The 19,745-nt window shown below is 39.9% G+C and overlaps 1 protein-coding gene across 16 annotated transcripts in view; it reads right to left on the bottom strand.

Annotated features, from left to right (window-relative positions):
- NRXN3 (neurexin 3) overlaps window positions 1-19,745 on the bottom strand; it is a 1,711,975-nt gene that overhangs the window by 857,047 nt on the left and 835,183 nt on the right. For all 16 annotated transcript variants that reach the window (XM_060295131.1, XM_060295132.1, XM_060295124.1 and 13 more), the window contains one exon: window positions 16,289-16,408. In XM_060295131.1, the coding sequence (XP_060151114.1) occupies window positions 16,289-16,408 (120 nt within the window). The remainder of the gene's footprint in view (window positions 1-16,288; window positions 16,409-19,745) is intronic.

The raw sequence follows: 19,745 nt of genomic DNA, 5'->3' as shown, positions 1-19,745 counted from the left end.
TTGACACTATGGAGGGTAGAAGGTAGAGTCAGGAGGCCAAGGTCAGAGAGAGGTGAAAATATAGGAAGTGGTAATAGCAAACGAAATTCTCTTTGCTAGGTAGCCAGGCTTCTGAGGAAGTCAGGTTATTGGGAAAATCACAACACGAAAATTGAAGTCACCAAGGTTAATTGCAAAGGATGCAGTGAGATGGAGGCTATGACCAAGGAACTCAGTTCAGATTGTTCTTCACATCCTGAAGGTCAGGAGATGCTGATGATGAGGATGGGAGAAAATGGCATTAAAGGCATATGGAACTTAAAAGAAGAGATATCATGGAACAACGACTGTGAACTGTGCTCTAGTTCCAGGAATAAAAGGATGGAAGAAATGAGTCTCCACCTAAGGAGACTTCAAGGGATGTTGTATCAATGCAGTATATCCAGACTTTAGTTAAGGCACAGATGTTGAAACTGTAAGAGAACTGGTTCACATTGGGTAAATACATATGAAACAATGGTGTGCCCGTGTGGAGGCAATTACTTAATCATCTGTGGTCTACTACTTACCTGGCATCACATATTTGTCATTAGAAATAAACACTATTTATATAAACACATTTCTACAATGCAAAGGCTGAGAAGCAAATACATCACATTTTCCTCTAATAGACTGAATACAAAGGGAAGAATCTCTAATAGACTGAATACAAAGGGAAGAATCACTCCCAGGAGAGTACACTTTAAAAAGAATTTCAATCTCCATCATCTAAATATGCTAACCAAATTCTTAAAACCCTTTGAACATGTGGGTTTTAAGAACGACGTTCTCGGGAACAACTAGACTCTGGAAGTCAAAGTTCTCTACATAATTATTCTCATTAGTGCCAGTTATTAAGAAGACTGAAATTTATCTTTCAGATTCCCTCTCCACCAATCTTCCCCCCAGACACTAAGCAGTCACACTTATCATACTTCCTTTCCTCAAATACTACCAGCTTCATAGGTTCCAAAGAACTAACGGCATTCTGCTCGTTGGAACTGATTATCACAATCACCGTGATTAAGATTTTGGTCTAATCGCCTAGCGTTCATAGCTGAGTCCATTATGGAGGACCCCTGGGTAACTGGATAAATATAATGTTACTGAGACACGACTTCTTGTTCAGTTAAACTCCACTGGAGATCAATATGCAGCCATCTTCCCACGGCAGGCAATAATTAGGCCACTCAGATAATAAATCAGTACTCTACAGTTCTCTGTTTTTGTTCTTTTTTCTGGTCAAGAATGAATAGGGAATAAGAGGTTGGCTATGGGTCTTCTACTACCTGGGCCTCATGTTCAAAGTTAAAGCAGATCAGTGTCAAACTTGGCCTGGCCTGATCTTAGAGCCTCAGGCTCAAAGAGTTTCGAATTGGGGAGAGATAACTAAAGGCATCTACTGTAAATAGTCCATCGTGAACACTAAATTACGTTATACTTTACTACTGCAGATGAGTGGATTTTAAAATGAGTTAATTATCTACAAAGTTAAGATTATATATTGATATTCTGATAATGACAGAGGCTGCAAAGATTGTGATTTTCTTCCCTCAGTTCTGTGAATGACAAGAACCAAAGATTCCCCCTGGCTAGCAATTCTTCCATATACCAGGAAAAAACCAAAAGTAGGACCTGAGATTACTGAAGGTTCCAGAATCCTTCACAGTGCTCTTAGAAGCCTGTATAAGTATTGCCTTAAAAAGTCCTGATAGTTATAGGAAAGGTAGTCGGCCCTCTGAAACTTATTTTTAGGTTTTTGGTTGAATTACACAGACCCAAAATCAGGGACATGTTAAAATTTAAAATTAGAAGAGACAGAACATCACTGCTATTTGAATAATCTAATCCTAGTAACCCTTCTACCCACATCCACTCAACACAGCTACCATCTACTCTAGAGGAAACTATAGTCACCACCACAGGCAAATTGATTCTATAGGGAATAGGATGAATACACGACAGAAGTGGTCCTTAATCTACTCAAAATTCTACTTGTTTTATTCATTGATGACATTTTGCTTTTAAGGAAGGTTCACGTTTTTAATTTAAGCTGCTACCTTGAACTTTACAAAAACTATTCTGTTAAGTCCAACACTCTGCTTTACATCTATTATTTCTAACCCTATTAACAAAACTGGGACTTTTGCAAGGTACATATTGTGAGGTTGTGTTGCATTAATTGCCAAAGGCCACCCAGTTAGGAAGGAAAGGAGCAGGATTTGAACCCACTACTCACTCTCAAGTCCATATTAATTTCTTATATGTGCCGAGTCATGATGTCTCTAGTTCTGAATATAAATGTAGTGGGATTTTGGAGAAGTGATGAATATAGACTAAAGTGGTCAGAGAAAACACAAAGGAATAGGGGAGACTTGGGCTGGACCCAAAAAATTGTACGGGATTTGAAAAGCCATGTCAAGAGGAGGGAAGTTTCTCAGAAGGGAGGAATGAGAGTGGCAAGGGCATAATGACCATAGAATAGGCTAGTGACAGTGAGGACACTGGCCTTATTAGAGGGCACGGTAAGCCATGAATCTTAAAGAAAAACTAGTTCAAGAGACAGATTTTAAAAAGTAGATTACTGAAGACCTTGAAAACCAAGTGTGGGGTTTTAACTACATCAAGAGGGGGCCGTAGAAGGTTCACGAGCAGAGGAGTGATTAGACAACAACGGTGTCCTGCGAAGGTAAGTCAGGAATGGGTACACAGGATAGATTTCAGAAATAAAAGCAAGGAGGCCTACGATGGGGAGCTCAAAGCCTGCCAAAGGAAGCAGCAGAGAATCATCTTTAACACACTCTATGTTACCCAGGTGATTTTCACTACCATGGCTTCGAAAGAACTTCAACGTAACACTCCTCCCTGCCTTGCTCTATGTCTGATGAATCTGCCACCAAAACGTTCCATGTGACAAGTAACGCAGCTTTAGGAAATATAGCCACAATCAAATATTGCCTAGGAAACCAAATGTAACTAAATGCAAAATGTTACCCCATACTGGGAAATAGCTGTGAGATTTGGTTATAGCTGTGTTTATTGTTCATTAAACTTTATATAATAAGACAATATGCTAAATTAATTCAAATGCAAATTAAATAAGTTAGATGTTGGAAAGACATGTGGTGTGTTGGGACTGGAATAAAGCCTCTACCAACGCTGAGAGTTTGTTTGGCTAAACTTACTTGTTTTAATACATTCTTTTCCACTTGTTCCATTCTCATGATTTTTCATGAGTCAGGGACACACAGTTACGTGTGACGATGTGTGTGTTGAACTGCAGGCCCTTTGCCAAAGGTCCCCCAGTGCCAGGTCACTGGTGTGAGCTTTAACTAGATGATACACTTGAGTACCAGTATGAAGGAGCCATCTGGGAGTTCCAGGCAGGGAGAGGAGAAAGAAAGATTACTCCTAAGGAAAAATAAATCCCAGACGATGTCTCTCTGCCCAAATTCTTTTTCAGAGATAAAATTATACCCCAAATATTGAGTATTCAGTTCAGATAAAGGGGCTTCCTGCTAAATATCCTCGACAGTAGACAGATACCTGATCTGCGGCTCCCTGACACACAGAAACAAAGGTATTTGAATAGAAAAATTATTTCAGAACAATTGGGAAAAAATCCTAAAGGAAATTTGTATTTATTTGTAATATGTATATATGTACAGGTACTTATTTTTATTTATATAAACACGAATTTGGTTTTACTCATATAAAGATATCTGGGTAAAACTGCAGTTTTACAGTTAGTTGAGGGCTGATTACAAAAAACATCCAGTGAACTGACTAGGAAATAAGGCCCAGAGTCAGATGCTGTTGTTTCCTATCAATGCTCCTGAAAGTGGCTGAAAAGCGTCTACTAGGTTTGGATGAATTCTCCCACGTAGATATAAAAATTTTGAAATCCAGGGTGTACAAAAATCAAGAAACCTTTGTGTTTTACATTTTTCGGTATACAGTGCATCTAAGTTCTTCAATCATGTATTATGTACTAATTTAGGTCAACATAAAACTCGGCAAAAATTGATGAATGATATTAAAGCAGAAGAGTTCTTCTGTCTCACTAGACCTCTAGAGTACTAGAGTGTTTCTAGAAATCTCATCATGTGAAGTAAACCACATCTCTCTGGAAGCAAATGCCATGGAAAAAAACTGGAACCCAAGAGGCTCCTTCCCTATACACATTCTAAGGGCTCTTTCCCTCAAACTACAATCCACTGCAAAACTATTCCACTTATATGTAGATGCATCTATGTATAACTGCTCAGAAACTGCAAGGCTTTCTGTGAGAAGGGATAAGGGCAAGAGAGAAAAGAAATAAAAACATCTTGACATTTCCATTTTTCATCCAAAGAAGAAAACTGCATATTGGGAGGCTCATTAGAATTCCTGAATGCCTAAATTCCTTCTGGCAAGAAAACACCTAGCCCTGGTAGAAATGCTATTCATCCCATGAAAAGAACACTAGAACCTTTGCACAACTCAGACTCTGAAAATATGCAAGGCTCAGTCGTTCACTCAACAAATATAGTTTGAGCATCTATTATGTGCTTGACACCATGCATAGCCTGAAACAAGGTCATATTAAATAATTGGTAAAATCATGCTTGTTTTTTCTTGTACTTTTATGCATTTTCCAGATTGTCAACAGTGAGCCTGTATACCCTTAATTATCAAAAAAAACCTCAGTTAAAACTAAAAAGCATCAACAATGCAAGGTCCCTCCTTTTTTTCTTTTTGTAGATCTGCGTCAAAAATAAGCACACGAAAGCATCTAAAGATCAAAATGAGGACAGTCAACAGCCAAAACACTCTCCGGCAAAGAAACACCTCCACTTTCCTGAAGAATCCAAACTTTTTGTTTGAAAACACTTCTTAATTTCATTTGGCCAAGAGACATGGACCAGGCGGCAAAGATCCACAGGACAAAGGTAGGTGAGACACAAACTATAATTCTAGGTAAAGAAAATAAGAACTGCTAGCTGCAAGAGCCAAGCCATCCCTGCACCCACCGAGCTTAATCAAGTGTTAGCAGAGGGACTGGAGGGAAAAAGCAATAGGGACCTTATAAATGAAACTCAGATGAAACACGGGATGGAGACACATTTGCGGGTATTTAGCTTCTTTCACTATAGAAGGTTGTTTGACTACAGAAAGTCTATAACTGGAGTCGAAGGATACCCCCCACACACACCAAAAAATTAATTAATTAATTTTAAAACCAGGTTCTAGAATATTCTAGGCTACCAGGGCTGTTCCAGAGCTAATGCAAAGCGTTAACTCATCTCTAGAGGTTGTGGTTTACATCACAGCACACTAGGTGTTATGTCATCAAGCCTACCTTTCCCTTCCCCCAATGTCAAAGTGAAAAGGAGAAGTCAAGTAAAAAGAAACAGGTTGACACCCACTTCCAACCTCAATAGAGTAATAGTGATTGGATCTGAAACAACTGACCTGAAACAAACAAGAAAAGGACAACAAATGTGAAACAATGGCTTGTAAGACACTGGACATCAGGCAAAGGACAGCGATTCCTGAAAGGGAGAAGACAAACACGGTGAGCTGCAAGATTGCCCTCGCTTATGGCCTTGGAGGACGTCTGCACCACGGCACAGGGAAGGAACCCCAGATGCAGCCCGGCAGACTCCTTCAGATGAGTCAATGGAGCCGAGAGTCAAGAGAGAGCAAGGCAGCCAGAATGCACAGAGACATGGATGCATCTTAAACACACTCCACGGAGCTAGAGAAAACAGAAATAAAAGACCCCATACTGGGCGATCCCATTTATACATATTCAACAACAGACAAAACTCATGTATGCTGATACAAATCCAAGTAGTAGGGCTTCCCTGGTGGCGCAGTGGTTGAGAGTCCACCTGCCGATGCAGGGGACACGGGTTCGTGCCCCGGTCCGGGAAGATCCCCCATACCGCGGAGCAGCTAGGCCCGTGAGCCATGGCCGCTGAGCCTACGCGTCTGGAGCCTGTGCTCCACAGCGAGAGAGGCCACAACAGTGAGAGGCCCGCGTACCGCAAAAAAAAAAAAAAAAAAAAAAAAAAAAAAATCCAAGTAGTAGTGACCTCACAGAGAAGGAATGACTGAAAGAGACTCGAGGGATCACTCTGGGAAGATGAAACTGTCCTTTATCTTAACTGGGGTGTTGGTTACATGGCTATAAACAATTATCATAATGCACTTAAGGTCTGTGCATTTTGCTGAATGTAAATTTTACCTCAATCAAAAAATGCCCCCCCCCGAAAAAATGGTAACAGAAAAAAATAAGGGAAGGGAACCAAATTATATTTATTAGCTCTACTTTACAAGAGAAGATAAAGTCATTTGCATCTCTTTTGCCTTTACATGGAAATGCTAATAAATGGAAATGAAAATAAATGTAGGAAATTATGTCTATATTAAAAATATATTAAAATTGTACCTGTATGTGACTAACAAGGTAATATAAAATTATCCTCTGTGAACCAATAGGCTCTCAGTGGATTACTACCATCACCATCAATAAGTAACTAGCCAAGCACACCAGAAATAAATGGGCCATAATTAAACATAAGCAATAAAAATAGTCTACGAGGGACTCCCCTGGTGGCGCAGTGGCTAAGAATCTACCTGCCAATGCAGGGGACGTGGGTTCAAGCCCTGGTCCAGCAAGATCCCCCACGTCGCGGGGCAACTAAGCCCACGCGCCACAACTACTGAGCCTGCGCTCTAGAGCCCGTGAGCCACAACTACTGAGCCCTTGTGCCATAACTACTGAAGCCCACCTGCCTAGAGCCTGTGCTCCACAACAAGAGAAGCCACCGCAATGAGAAGCCTGTGCATCGCAACAAAGAGTAGCCCCCGCTCGCCACAAATAGAGAAAGCCCGCGTGCAGCAACGAAGACCCAATGCAGCCAAAACTAAATAAATAATAAATAAATTTATTAAAGAAAAGAAAATGGTCTACAAATACAGCATGCTGAAGATGGCTGAAATGAAATTAGCGAGGCCACGGACTACAACAACTCAAAACAATCCCTGACAAGCTCCAGGTCCCAGAAGTGCAGAGACCATTTCTCCTTGAACCATAAGTCCAAGTATCAACTGGAACTCGTAGAAATGAATACTTTACCTGTGAGTCCCAGCTCGTTTCATGCAGGGTTGTGTAAAACAAAAGCTGCAAGCAGTCCTGGCTCTTGCTGAATCTATATGACACTGTGTGTGTATTAATATCAGCAGTACCGCAGATTTTAGGTACAAAATAGCCCCGTCTTGATATCAGGGGCATTTATAAGCAAGCATGATTCCCATGGGCAACAAGCTAGCCACAACCTGCATCTATGAAACTGTTCTGAAGAGTATCAATACCTTCATCCTCATTCTAAGAAGACTCTGGGTTTAACTGCCATCCCCTGGCCTTCTTTTAGACACACTGAGTATCTGTGGGCCCAGGAATGAAACACAGATGCAAAGAAATAACTTGGAGCATTCCTTTTGATGCTGCCCACTCGTGAATGCTTCTTTTGTACCTGTCTCACCTTCTGGATCTTGCCGACCATGGTACCAGGCTGCTCCTCCCAGCCTCCCTGACTCCTCTGGACTCAGCCTCTGCCTGCCTAGACCTACCAAACCTGCAAAATGGCACCTGCTTGATGGGACTTCTGATCTTACTACCTGAGGAGGTCAATCCTAATGTTGCCCCCTGCCCCCATAACAATGTAACCACTAGAATATACGGGGTAAGTGTTGCCATAAAAGTAGTACATTTCTGGGGCTAATGTTAATCCCTATGTGTTCAGATCAGTGCTTATTAAGAACATTCCTTGAGGCATTCAGGAGACCTTGGCAGTCAAGAGCCCAGACTATGTGGTCAAATGTAAATCTGAGTCTTTGTCTCCCCACCTAACAGTTTTGTGACCCCGAGCAAATCACTTGACTTCATGTCTCAGTTTCCTCATCTGTGCAACAGGGATCATAAGAATATCTTACTTTCTCGGGTTGTATAAATGACAAAATGACACAACAAATTTAGCACGGTGACTGGTACACAGTTAAGTGGTTAAAAAATAAAAAGTAATGGTATGAGAGAGATATTCAAGGTAAAAAAGGATTTGTAATTGAACAGAGCATAATATTCTTAACAAAAATTATCTAAAACTTAAGAAGAAGACTAGGAAAGACACGTGTCCTTTCAATGTCATATAGGGATATTGTTTAACATATCCACACAAGAAATACTTAATTCTACGGGAAAATGTACCTTTGTTTGACATAGGTATTTAGTATTAATTAAGGTGCAGAGTCTATGAGATGATACATTAACCTGTAGATTTTTGTTCAGTAAAAACACAATGTTCAGTAGAAAAGATAACATCAAAAGTTAAGAGCTCTTTACCCTGTGAGACATTCACCAGGTTATTTAAACTAAATTTGTATTTTAATATTCTTTTTAATGCCTATAAATATCAGTTCTTCAAATAATCTTTTGCGATCTTATTGTTTACACTTCAACCATATTGTTGTTTCCCCCGTTAAGGAGTTAAATACATGTGGCACACATTCTGTTCTATTCATTCTCATTTATATGAGTTATGTTTTAACTTTATGAAAATTACATTTGTATGAGTCATGTTTTAACTTTCTGAAAACTATATTAAAGAGTAGCTAATGGTTCTGTAGGGGCTATTACATGTCATGTCCTGAACGTCACAATTATGAATTTGACTTATCCTTACAACACTCTTATGAGATGGAACATATAAATATTTACATTTTAGAGACATCGAGGTGTTAATTAATTACTAGCACCAAGGTAACACAGCTATTAAACAACGGAGTCAAGATTTCAACGGAAGCCATCCACTCTACATCAACTGTCTCATCCACTATGCTTTATGACATATATTGAAATTGCAATAAAGTAAGAAAAAAAGATGGGAAATCAGAAGATGGCCAACTGAGTATGCAAATATAAATATTTGGGGCTATGGGGGGATATTCTGATTCTAAATCTATAATATCTAAAGATGTTCTTACTAAATGGCCCCATTTAAGTGTTAAGACAGAAACAACTGAAGTGTTCAGAATTCCAGAATGTGATAAAATAAACAACCAAGAACACAGAGCTTCTCTTTTCCAAGCCTATATTCTTATGTATCAATAATTTGGTTGTCTGAAAAGATTTGCCCACCTGAAATTTTAAGCCCTCTAGTCTAGTAATTAGTGCAGATGTTCACTGTGATTATTTCTAATAACGACTAAGTAGTAGCAAATCTAATAATAATGTGAGCTTTCATGTCAAACAAACCTGGATTCAAGTTCTGACTCAGCTACTTCCTAACTGTGTGACCTCAGTTTTCCCACTGTTAAAATCAGGACAATAGTAGTATGGTATTTCTTAGGGACTTTGGGATGATTAAAGGGACAACATCTTTATAAAGGTCATAGCAGAACATTAGGATTTGACAAATATCGAGGGATTTGACAAATATCAAATACTATTTGATTTGACAAATATCAAATAGTATTAGTTATAATAAAAACTGTTACTACTCCTATTTATGAAGTACTGATCACACTCCTTGTGCTGAAACAAAGGAGGCTAATTCAATTCCACAGTATTAGAGTTAGAATTGGCATTTAAAGCAGTTTGATTCTAAAGCTAGTTAACCTAATGACTATACTATGAAGTCTTTTATAATGTAATAAGTTATATACATTACAAATCAACCTTTTAAAAATATGGTTTATTGTAATTAGACTTCCAAGATAAACGTCTACCAATGGTTCAATGAAATAAGATTTGGGTCCTACTAGGTCTACATCTAGTATCCGGCAAGAGATTCAACACAGGGGATTCTTCCCCAGTGAACTGGGCACCATCATGTGCATTCTACTGAAGAAAATTAGAAAATCTAATGTCTTTTACACTTTGAAAATGCATATCATGCAATGAGAGCACAAATTTTCACCTGAGTGTAATTTTAACCATGCAAATGCTCAGAATAAAGACTGGGAAGAAATCTGGTAATCACAAGAGCATCGTCTAAATAGGTAGGGGTGGAGCTGAATCCACACAATAGCGAAATACCGTATTCTGACTCCGTGCCAGAATAGGCAGGAACTGAAGAACAGATTCCCTGAGGGAAAAAGCGACCTGCTCCTTAGAATGGGAGCCCTAAGACCTGTGGCAGGAGGGACAGCCAGCTGGAGACCCCAAGGAGAATTAGTCACTCACTCATTCACTCAACACGCGTTGACTGCTGCAGGCTCTGTGCCGTCTCACGGGGAGAGGGAAAGGAGCCAGCTCCTGTCTCAGAGAGACAGGAGAGAGCTGTGGGGTGAGACAGCTCACCCCATGCAGACACCCACTCTTCAGAACTAAGCTCTAAAGGGCTTGACCACCAAAAGGAAGGAATGCTTTCCTCCAGGTCCCTCGGAGCCCATTGAAGAAGGGCCATCGAGGCCCCACCCCTGACTCAGGCGGCTTCCAGAACCTCCCCTGGCTCAAGGAGGGTTGCTGGACAGGTAAAGCCTGAAAACTGAGGTAGGAAGTAAACACATTACCAAAAACATGAATATACTGTAGTCTCGTATCCTGGGAAATTATCACTATAAATATAACAACGTAGGCTCATAACATAATGCCAGGGTACCTATAGGGACCCAAGAGACAGAATCAGCATACACACACGTCTGTCCCCTCCCTACACAGTCCCACCCCACTCCCAACCAAGGGAGGGGTCTTTGAAAGCTCCCCTGATCTCTGACAGAGACAAATGTTGGCACACGGGTTTATTCACAGGTACAACACCTGGGCAAGAGTATGCCCATGCGATTTGCAAAAAAAGCCTGGGGGGGAAAAAAAAACAACTGGGAGGAAATAGCCAAAATGTTAACAGTGGCTATAGTATATTTCTCTCTCCTTGCTGGAACGCCACGTTTCCTTTCCAGCCCTAGTTCATACCATATTTGCTTAGGAAGTATTTACAAACTTCTCAAGACTCATTTGTCAATGAAAACTTTTCTAAAAGCAGTAGCTCTTCTTAATGGAGCCTCAACCCCAGGGAGAGTTGATCTCACTCCACTTTATGCCCTCTCTGTATACTGTTCATATTTCTATTAAAGCACGTTCATATGTGTCTTCCCCCATTAGACTGTAATGTCTTTAAGAACAGGATGTATCCTATTCGTGATCATATCTGCAAATAAGAAATGTTTGGTGAGTGAATGAATGAGTAAATGATAAAGTATGTTCTAAGCAGAAAATAGATGTCTTAATAGTGAACTTCTCGAATATGGCCTAGTTGCTGGACAGGTAAAGCATGAAAACAGAGGTAGGAAGTGAACACATTACCAAACACATGAATATGTTGTAGTCTGATATCCAGGGAAATTATTGCTATAAATATAACAACGTAGGCTCATAACATAATGCCAGGGTACCTATAGGGACCCAAGAGACAGAATCAGCATACACACACGTCTGTCCCCTTGTCTGCGCACTAAGTAGTGTGCACATTGCTTATTTTTTTCTGAAGCCTGAATGGGAAATGTGTTTTTAACAGATTTAATCAATATACCAACCTACATTAAAAAAATAAATAAACCCACACAATAAATAAAAAGCAAAAGGCCAGTGAATAGCCAACAGTGCAGCTTAACAGCCATTCCAGCATAAAACTGTCTGAAAAGGCACTTCACACGCCACTGTCTGCACACTCCACAGTGGCTTGCTATTGATTTGCTGCAAGCAAAGAACATCTATTATCACATGCCAGTAAGAACCAAGCAATTTCTCCAACAAGTAGCCCACAGTGTACATCGAGCAATGTAGTGTGGGCACCTGGCTGCTGAAGGTGGGCTGAGAACCCACATTTATTCCCATCTTTTCACCCCACAAAGCCATTATAAACATCCAATCTATAAATCCAAGAACTTGATGTGTGGACTCACATGCCACAGTCTGTCCCACATTCACTTCTCCAGGGCACAGAAGCAATAACGAGATTCCAAAATTATACTACTCAAAACAGTTGTCATGAACACGCCTAAAGGTGATAGCTGTGAAGTGTTTAAAATCGCTATTTTCAAAAAGTCCTCCCAAATGATAACTTTTTCGCATATGTGTGGGAATGTGCGAGTGGGCTGGTTTTGCTGAGACCTTGTGTGGAGTTGTGAAGAAGAGAGGAACTCAACAATAGGTTGCCAGTGGGGTTGGCATTGCCATTCAATACAGGAAACGGATCCTGGATTCACCTGATGGTGTAAGGTCTACAACATACTGAAATTGCTCAGACTCTCTGTCCTGATTTAAAATACCAATAAGAACTCAATATCCAAAAGGAATCGCCTTACAAGGACCCTTAAAAGGTTTCCTTCCTTTTGTTGCTCTTAAAATGTAACCCCTACAACATGTCACTAAGTGGTATGCAGGTGGTGCTCACCCTCGGGGAAATCAGCCTCCCTCTGCTTTGAAGTTTTCAGAACTGAGGATATTCTTTGGAGAACGTTACTTGTGTGTCCTTTCATGGATCTTACTGGACCCTACATGAACTCAAAATTGCTTCTGGGATGACTTTGCCCATTGTAGTTTCAAACCAGCCTGAAACATCACCTAATGAAACTCCCTATGATTTTACCATTACATGAAAAGGTGGAAGGTCATGTCTTAAAACTAGATAAGACAATTAATAAATCAATTATACCTGAGTTTCCAATCAGATGATTTTTGTTTTCTATCCAATACAAGGAAATCGCTCTCATACAAGGTAACCAGCTACAGAGAATACACGTCATATTTTCACAACCACTTATATCAGTTTTACAGCTATCTTTGTAAGAATGAACAAGAAATTTACCCCACTGGCTCCATCAACCCACCATGCTTTCACAAAGAATGACGGAATAAAGTTAAAACCATGCAGCCTTGGTCTATTCATACTAAACAAGACACAACTTTTAAATGTAAACTCTACTCATGGAGGCCGCATCTATGTGACAGCACCTCGAAATTGTCAAACAAATGCCAAACCTAGCAAACAGGCAAGAACAAAACAAAGGTTATAAGTGACAGAACCAATTCTAGAAGAAGTGGGCACGACTCTAAAATGCAGACATTTCTTTAGAAACTTGCAAGTCACGTCCAGATATAATTAACTTTTCTACATATGATGAACTGAGCACTTTATTTTGAAAAATACCATAGTCTAGCCATTTCCCTTTTGAACAAGTTTCAATTCTTGGATATGCAATAATAAATACAGATGTTTTCATTTCTATTAATTGAGGATCAAGCTGCTGTCCTGAGAAACTGCTCAAGGAAAATGAAAGTATTCAAACATTTTCCCCCGCAAAAACAACTTTAGCCATTAGATTGAATTTCTAACCAATTCACATGGTCTTATGACAGTATTCTAAGGAATATAATTTATTTTAGACGTATGCAACATTCTACAAAACATGCTATTCCCAAGAATCGGGTAAAGGCCAGATTTCCTTGATGTCACTCCACTTACAATGCATGGCCCATTTCTGTTATTTAGGTCAAAGGCAGGCCACCTGTGACATGCATGTTACCAAAGCAACTATTAACCATCTTTGTGCTCTCTCATAGGAGATGCAATCTCTGCTTTTCTCTATATTCCTTCTCTTTCATCCTTCTTCATCTTCTATTCACTTATTTTACCCTTTCTTCTTTCTTTGCAGTTTTCCCCACGGCTTTTGCCCATGATAAGCATGAACCTTTTTCAAATCTGCTGGTGACACTGAGGGTTAATACTCAACTCCTGATGCAAGCAAAGCTACCATGATTTGCTAACAAAGGTAGGCACACAGAGTATTAGATAGGTAACATCATCTTGAAGTTGTTTGTGGAGTAGCAAATTACAACTCTAAGGATCCAGGTTGATACAGAAAATAATAACCTATGACGTAAAGAATTGAGACAGATTTTGTTAGGTGGTACAAACTGGCTCTGATGCTAGTTCCCAAAGTGAAGTTACCCCAAATACTTTAATACAGAGACATTCGTTGTAACAATTTTAAGCAACCTACCATTTTGATATATTTGGTTGGGTTTCATTAAAAGTTTACATCTGAACTTCATAGTTACATCACGTATATCTGAATTCCATATATTCCCCACATTCTGCTATTAAAATGTACTTGCTCACATATCCATGTAGCCATCCAGTCACAGAAGCCCTGGTCCACTCTCCAAGAGGAGAATAGGCAAGTAGATTATTTTAATGATTTGGGCTCAGAAGTCTTTTACAATCAAAAACTCAACTGCATTGCTTATAGAATAAAGTTCAAAATACATTACCCTAAACCTGGATGTCTTAGAAACATTTTTGAAGGATGAGAAGCTATTGCCACAAAAGAACGCTGACCTTTCCCAATCCTGGTTCTGGTACTTCATCACACACTGACAAATTGTTCAGGTCAGATAATGCAATAATCCTCATCCCAGACTGAGGCACAATCTTTTCTTGACAAAATCAGAAACAATCACAGAAAACTGGAAAGAATCCTGGTTGATTTTTAGCAGAAAACAATGCCTAGCCTGGGTGGCAGAAAGGAACTTTTCAGTGAGCAAAAAATGCATACATACCTTCTGAAGATTGTGCCTATTCACCGCAGTTAGCGTAACTTACCTTTCTGTCTTTCCTTTGTGCAGCCTCTTCCTGACCGTGGTTTACTGGGAGTGGTATGTATGTGTGATATGGAATAAACTTGTGAGGATAAAGAAGCATTATGCCACCACTTAGGAAATAAGCCTCCCATGCAGACAAATTGGAGGGAAAAGAAAGAGCATATAGAACAATTCCTCAGGGACTCTGGATGAATCCAATCACTGCCTGTTTCAGAGTGGAACAGTATTTCCAAATCATAAATATGGAAACAGGACTTTCAATAAAAATAATACCAAATAATTGGAAAGAGCCATCTAATGCCAAAGCCTTCCGCACACAGTGTGTCCTTTGCATTATAAATCCAGAGGCAAATGCTTACGCCTAGATCAATGAGGTTCAAAGAATTTTCTCTCTACATTTCCAGATTCCGCACTTGTTTCTCCTTAGTGTATCTTAAGAGACTGACAGGGTACATAAAGAAAAAAGGCCTATAAAAAAATGGAAAACAGGACAGGAGACAACTACACACATGAAAAAAGTTGAGAAATAAGGAATCAAGGAAAACCAAATAGACATAACAGAGATAGCATTGTAATTGGTGACTGCTCCCACTTGTACAAACTGTAATGTAACTTTAGTACTTGCTCAGATAACATTACGCATCTTTTTTATAAAACCAACTGATGACAACTATGAATTCAGGTTATAAAATAAACTCCTACCATGAAGGCTGCATTTAGAAAATGAGAAGGTCAGCAGGACCCACTAAGTCAGGGCTTTTCAACAAATCACTTTGCAATCGGTATTCAGAGATTTCAAGTGTTTGCTCATTTCTAAAGGTGGCCATGTTAGGAGGACGTGGAGACACAGGCTATAGATTCCCACAGAACTGAACTCTCTCCACCGTCAGTGCTAGAATCACCTTCATGAAATCAGTCTTCTCCTAGAATTAAAACAGCTGATGTACCCGAAGCATCACTAGTGGACAAAAATAACAACTGGCTCTCTTCCAATATGAAGCAAATACACAGATACATACATATAAACATACTCACAAAATAGAAATATATATATATAAACAGAATGACTATGTATATATAAACTAAATAGATATCAATAAATTTAGCCAGAGGGAATCTCTGCCTACATTTGAAAGACCCTTGAGAATGCATTAAACATTTCTAGTTGGAAAAAATAATAAACTCTCTTAATGTCTTCATCATTTGGAAGGCCTAAGAAATTCTCTAAACTCAGACTTTTTGAAAAAATAGCTACATTCCTTAATGTCCTCCAAGTTCTAGGCAATGTAAGTGGGAGAGTCTCAAAATTGTTATCCAGATGATTTAATTAATGGAAAATTGAACTCCTTAGAACAAAAATATTGTCATAATTGTTTTGTTTGTCAAAGGTCATCTAATCTAAAGAAAACAGGGAGTAAGTAAATGGAAAAACATCTAGTATTGTTGAACAAGAAATGTTGCTTTGCCATTAGACCATTAGTCCTTTATTTTCCTAGTTTCTGGATGAGAAATTGCTTATGAATCTTTCAGAAGAGCCATCCTTTTACGTAATGTCCTTATGGTTTCTCCAAACCTCTGAACTCTTTGAAAATATCCCAAGCATGAAAAGGTTGTACTCACGATCATTGCACTGGTTTCCAGAATAGGAGGTCATGGAACAGTCGCAGGTGAAGCCTTCCCACTGCTGCATACAGACCCCCTGGTTGGCGCATGAATCCTCCTGGCAGGTGGTACTTGGTCCTAGTAATTCATAAGAAGAGCAGTAAAGAAGAAAAAAGGAGAGAGAGAAAAACGTGTTAAAATTAATCAAATTCAAAGCAATCACTTGAATTTACTATTCTCATGCCCCAAAACATTCAAAGACACAACCGCCAAAAATGTCAACTCTATACCATGCAAGAAGAATTCACTACATAAGACAACAGAAATACACACTTAGCCACAAACTATCAACAGTTACACACAGAAGGGAGAGGGCTGAACACACTGTTCTCTTTTTGGCAGACTTTGCAAAAGAGCTTCATCTCTACCATTCAAGTAGGAAGATATCTCACTCGGAGCATGGTCTTTCTAAAGGAACAATGCTGAAGCAGAAAAATGCATTCCCATGATGCTTGTGAATTAAGGCACAAAAGTTCTTACAGTCACTTCGTGACACTAGAAAGATGTGTGACGATAACGAGGAGGAGGAGGGTAAAGCGGCCAGCATGTATTGTTGTTTTGTAGGCGATAAGCACTGGGTGATAAGCACTTTGTCTAGCGTATCTCATGAAGCTCGCCAGTGACCCTAAAATGTAAGGAATTATGATTACCTCTGTACCACAGATTTTAAAAACTAAGCTCACAGAACTAAACTAATTTACCCAAGGTCACACATTGGATAATTAAAGGACCCTGATGTCCAACTTCGGTAAACTAACTCTGAGACTAACTACCTCAGGGGTTCTTAAAGCATAGTTTCAGACCAGATCACCGGGAAAGTTGTTAGGAATGCAAATTATTGGGCCACCCTATACCTACTGAATTAGAAACAACTCTGGGGGGAGGTAGAAATCTGTGTTTGCACAAGCTTCTAGGATTTTATGATGCAGACTAACGTTTGAAAACCAGTGCGCTGCACCACACTGCTGCTGTAGGTTTACAGAAGAATGCATTCAAACAGAGTGTGCACATGCCAGAGGGTGTATTTGAGGTACAGGAAGAAAATATTAGAAATTATGTTCATTTTCTTTAAGTATACCTACCTTGGGGACATTCTCAACACCTTCTGCAGATATGAGTGAGCAACTGAAAAAGTTTGGTGATCTCTGCCTTACAGACTGCCATCTTTCCTAGGTCATCCTGGGACCCCTCTTTCACCATTCTCTTTTTCACTTCTATCCTCTGCCTTTATCTTGGCATTAAAGATAAACCTACACCTTTGGAATTACCTAAACTAACAGGAAATATCTTAATATTCAGGATAACTCCATGAATTTCCCAGACAGCCTCAGCAAAGGAGGTGGGCCCTTTGACTCATCAAATGTAATAGTCAGGATCTGATGCAAAAAAGCACTTGACACAGTAAAAATATATCCATTGCAGTAAGTGCATATTCCACAATTTCCAGGCTAAGCCTCACACAGGCACAGAATATTGAACTATAAGCCTTTCGGGTCCTAAGGATGCATATTCAAAAGAGATGCATGACTACAAAGGGGTTGTCTTCTGGGTGGCAAGACATTTTGTATTTATTCATGAAGGGTAGAAGCAGTACAGACCATCACTCCTAATACAAAGCTGTTAGGATATGACATTAGAAACTTAAAGACAATCACTAACACTGGGGGAGCAGCATAGCTGCTGGGTTTCTGCAGCTGCTATACGCCATGTGGTTCCCCCATGTGGAGATGAAAAGAGGTTCATGGTCATGTTCTCAGTGGGTCTTAAACTTGAGCATTGTGTAGTACAAGGCTCATTAACAATGGCAAATCACGACAGCTTCTTTCAAAGGACAAAAGCTTCTGAGAAGTCCATGGGGCTCCCTGACCAAACAGCTCTCACCAGACAATGGGCTAGTAATTCAATTGCGCTCAAGAATCAGAAACACATGGAAAGCTTTCCCTTGAAAGGCCGCAGAACAGCAAAAACTTTGGGAAAACACTAATTCTTTGCATGTTCACTGAATCTGAAGACAAAAGTTTTCCCATGTCTTTCTCTTCCTCTTTAGCCAAATTTTAACCATTTCCTAAGGACCAGCTAAAATGCCTCCTGGATATCAAACATTCCCCAGTAACTTCAGACAACAATTCTCCCACTTCCTAGTGGCCACGGCACATATTATCCGCATCACTAACGTTTATATATGATAATATTTAACACTTTATTACACATGGCAGTGTACTCTGCTTACATAATCCTCTAATTCTTTCACATTTTTTTTACTATTTGTCCCAAAAAGAGTGAATGCTGCCTACAGTTAGAAAGCACGTACTATGCTTTGGTTATGTCCCTGCTGTACCAAGCACGTACTATGCTTTGGTTATGTCCTACGCTGTGCCAGATGCAGAGAAAGTGTTTCAGTAAATGTGGAGCTGATCTGAATTGCAGCCCCCGGATTTGCCATTATCTCATACTTCTAAAACCTGGGCATGGGAGAATGGTTCTTTGCAAAGCAAGCAATCAGTCCCGTTTGTCGGAATCCCATACAGAGGGAATTATAGGCCATTTCCAAAGTCCACGGGATTTGTTTCCCACGCATTAAGGGGCAAATGCCATTCAGAATCGGATAACCCTCAAAGACTTGACTACACGGTAATCGTCTAAGAACAAGGGCAGTTTCAGGGTTTCAGTGAAGACCAGGAGAACCTGCAATGACTTCTCATCCATTTGAGCCAGAAATCCTACTTCCTTTCTAGGGTGAGATCCCAGGGCCCCTGCCTCCTCCTCCAGACTCATTTCCTACCACTCACCTCCAGCACACCACGCTCCAGCCATCCCTTCCTCCTTCCAATTCCTCTCTAACACAATGGTGCTCACAGCGTGGGCCTGAGTCAGAGTCAACAGCACCTGCATCCCCTGGGAGCTTGTGAGAAATGCATGTTTTCAGGCTCCACCCAGACCTACTGGCTGGAGGCGGGGCTCAGGAACCTGAGCTGTGACAAGCCCTCTGTGTGGTTCTGAAGCTGCTCCGTTCCAGGACCCCTGCTCTGACACTTCAAGGCCATCCCTACCTTCAAGGTCCTTTGCTCTTGGCCAACCCATAGCCTGAAATGTCCTTCCTGCAGATTTTCAAATGACTGGCTCATTTTTTCTTTAAGTTTCAGCTCAAAATGATCTTTCTTCAGACTATCCTATTTAAGGAAGTCCCCATCAGCATTTCATTTACTCTCCAGCCTATTTCCCACTTTATTTAACTCACAACGATTACATGAACTGTAACTAAGTTATTTATTAAATTCTTTATTGTTTATCTCATCCTTCTGGAATATGAGTTCCTTGAGGGCAGAAGCCTTGTCTGTTTTGCTCACCTTTTATAGCTCTAGTTTCTGATAAAGTATTTGGTGTAAAGTAGGGGCTCAGAAAATATTATTGAATG

This window comes from Globicephala melas, chromosome 2 (assembly GCF_963455315.2).
Source record: "Globicephala melas chromosome 2, mGloMel1.2, whole genome shotgun sequence".
Taxonomy (NCBI): domain Eukaryota; kingdom Metazoa; phylum Chordata; class Mammalia; order Artiodactyla; family Delphinidae; genus Globicephala; species Globicephala melas.
The sequence above is the reverse complement of the archived record's forward strand: the minus strand, read 5'-3'. Positions and strand labels throughout refer to the sequence as shown.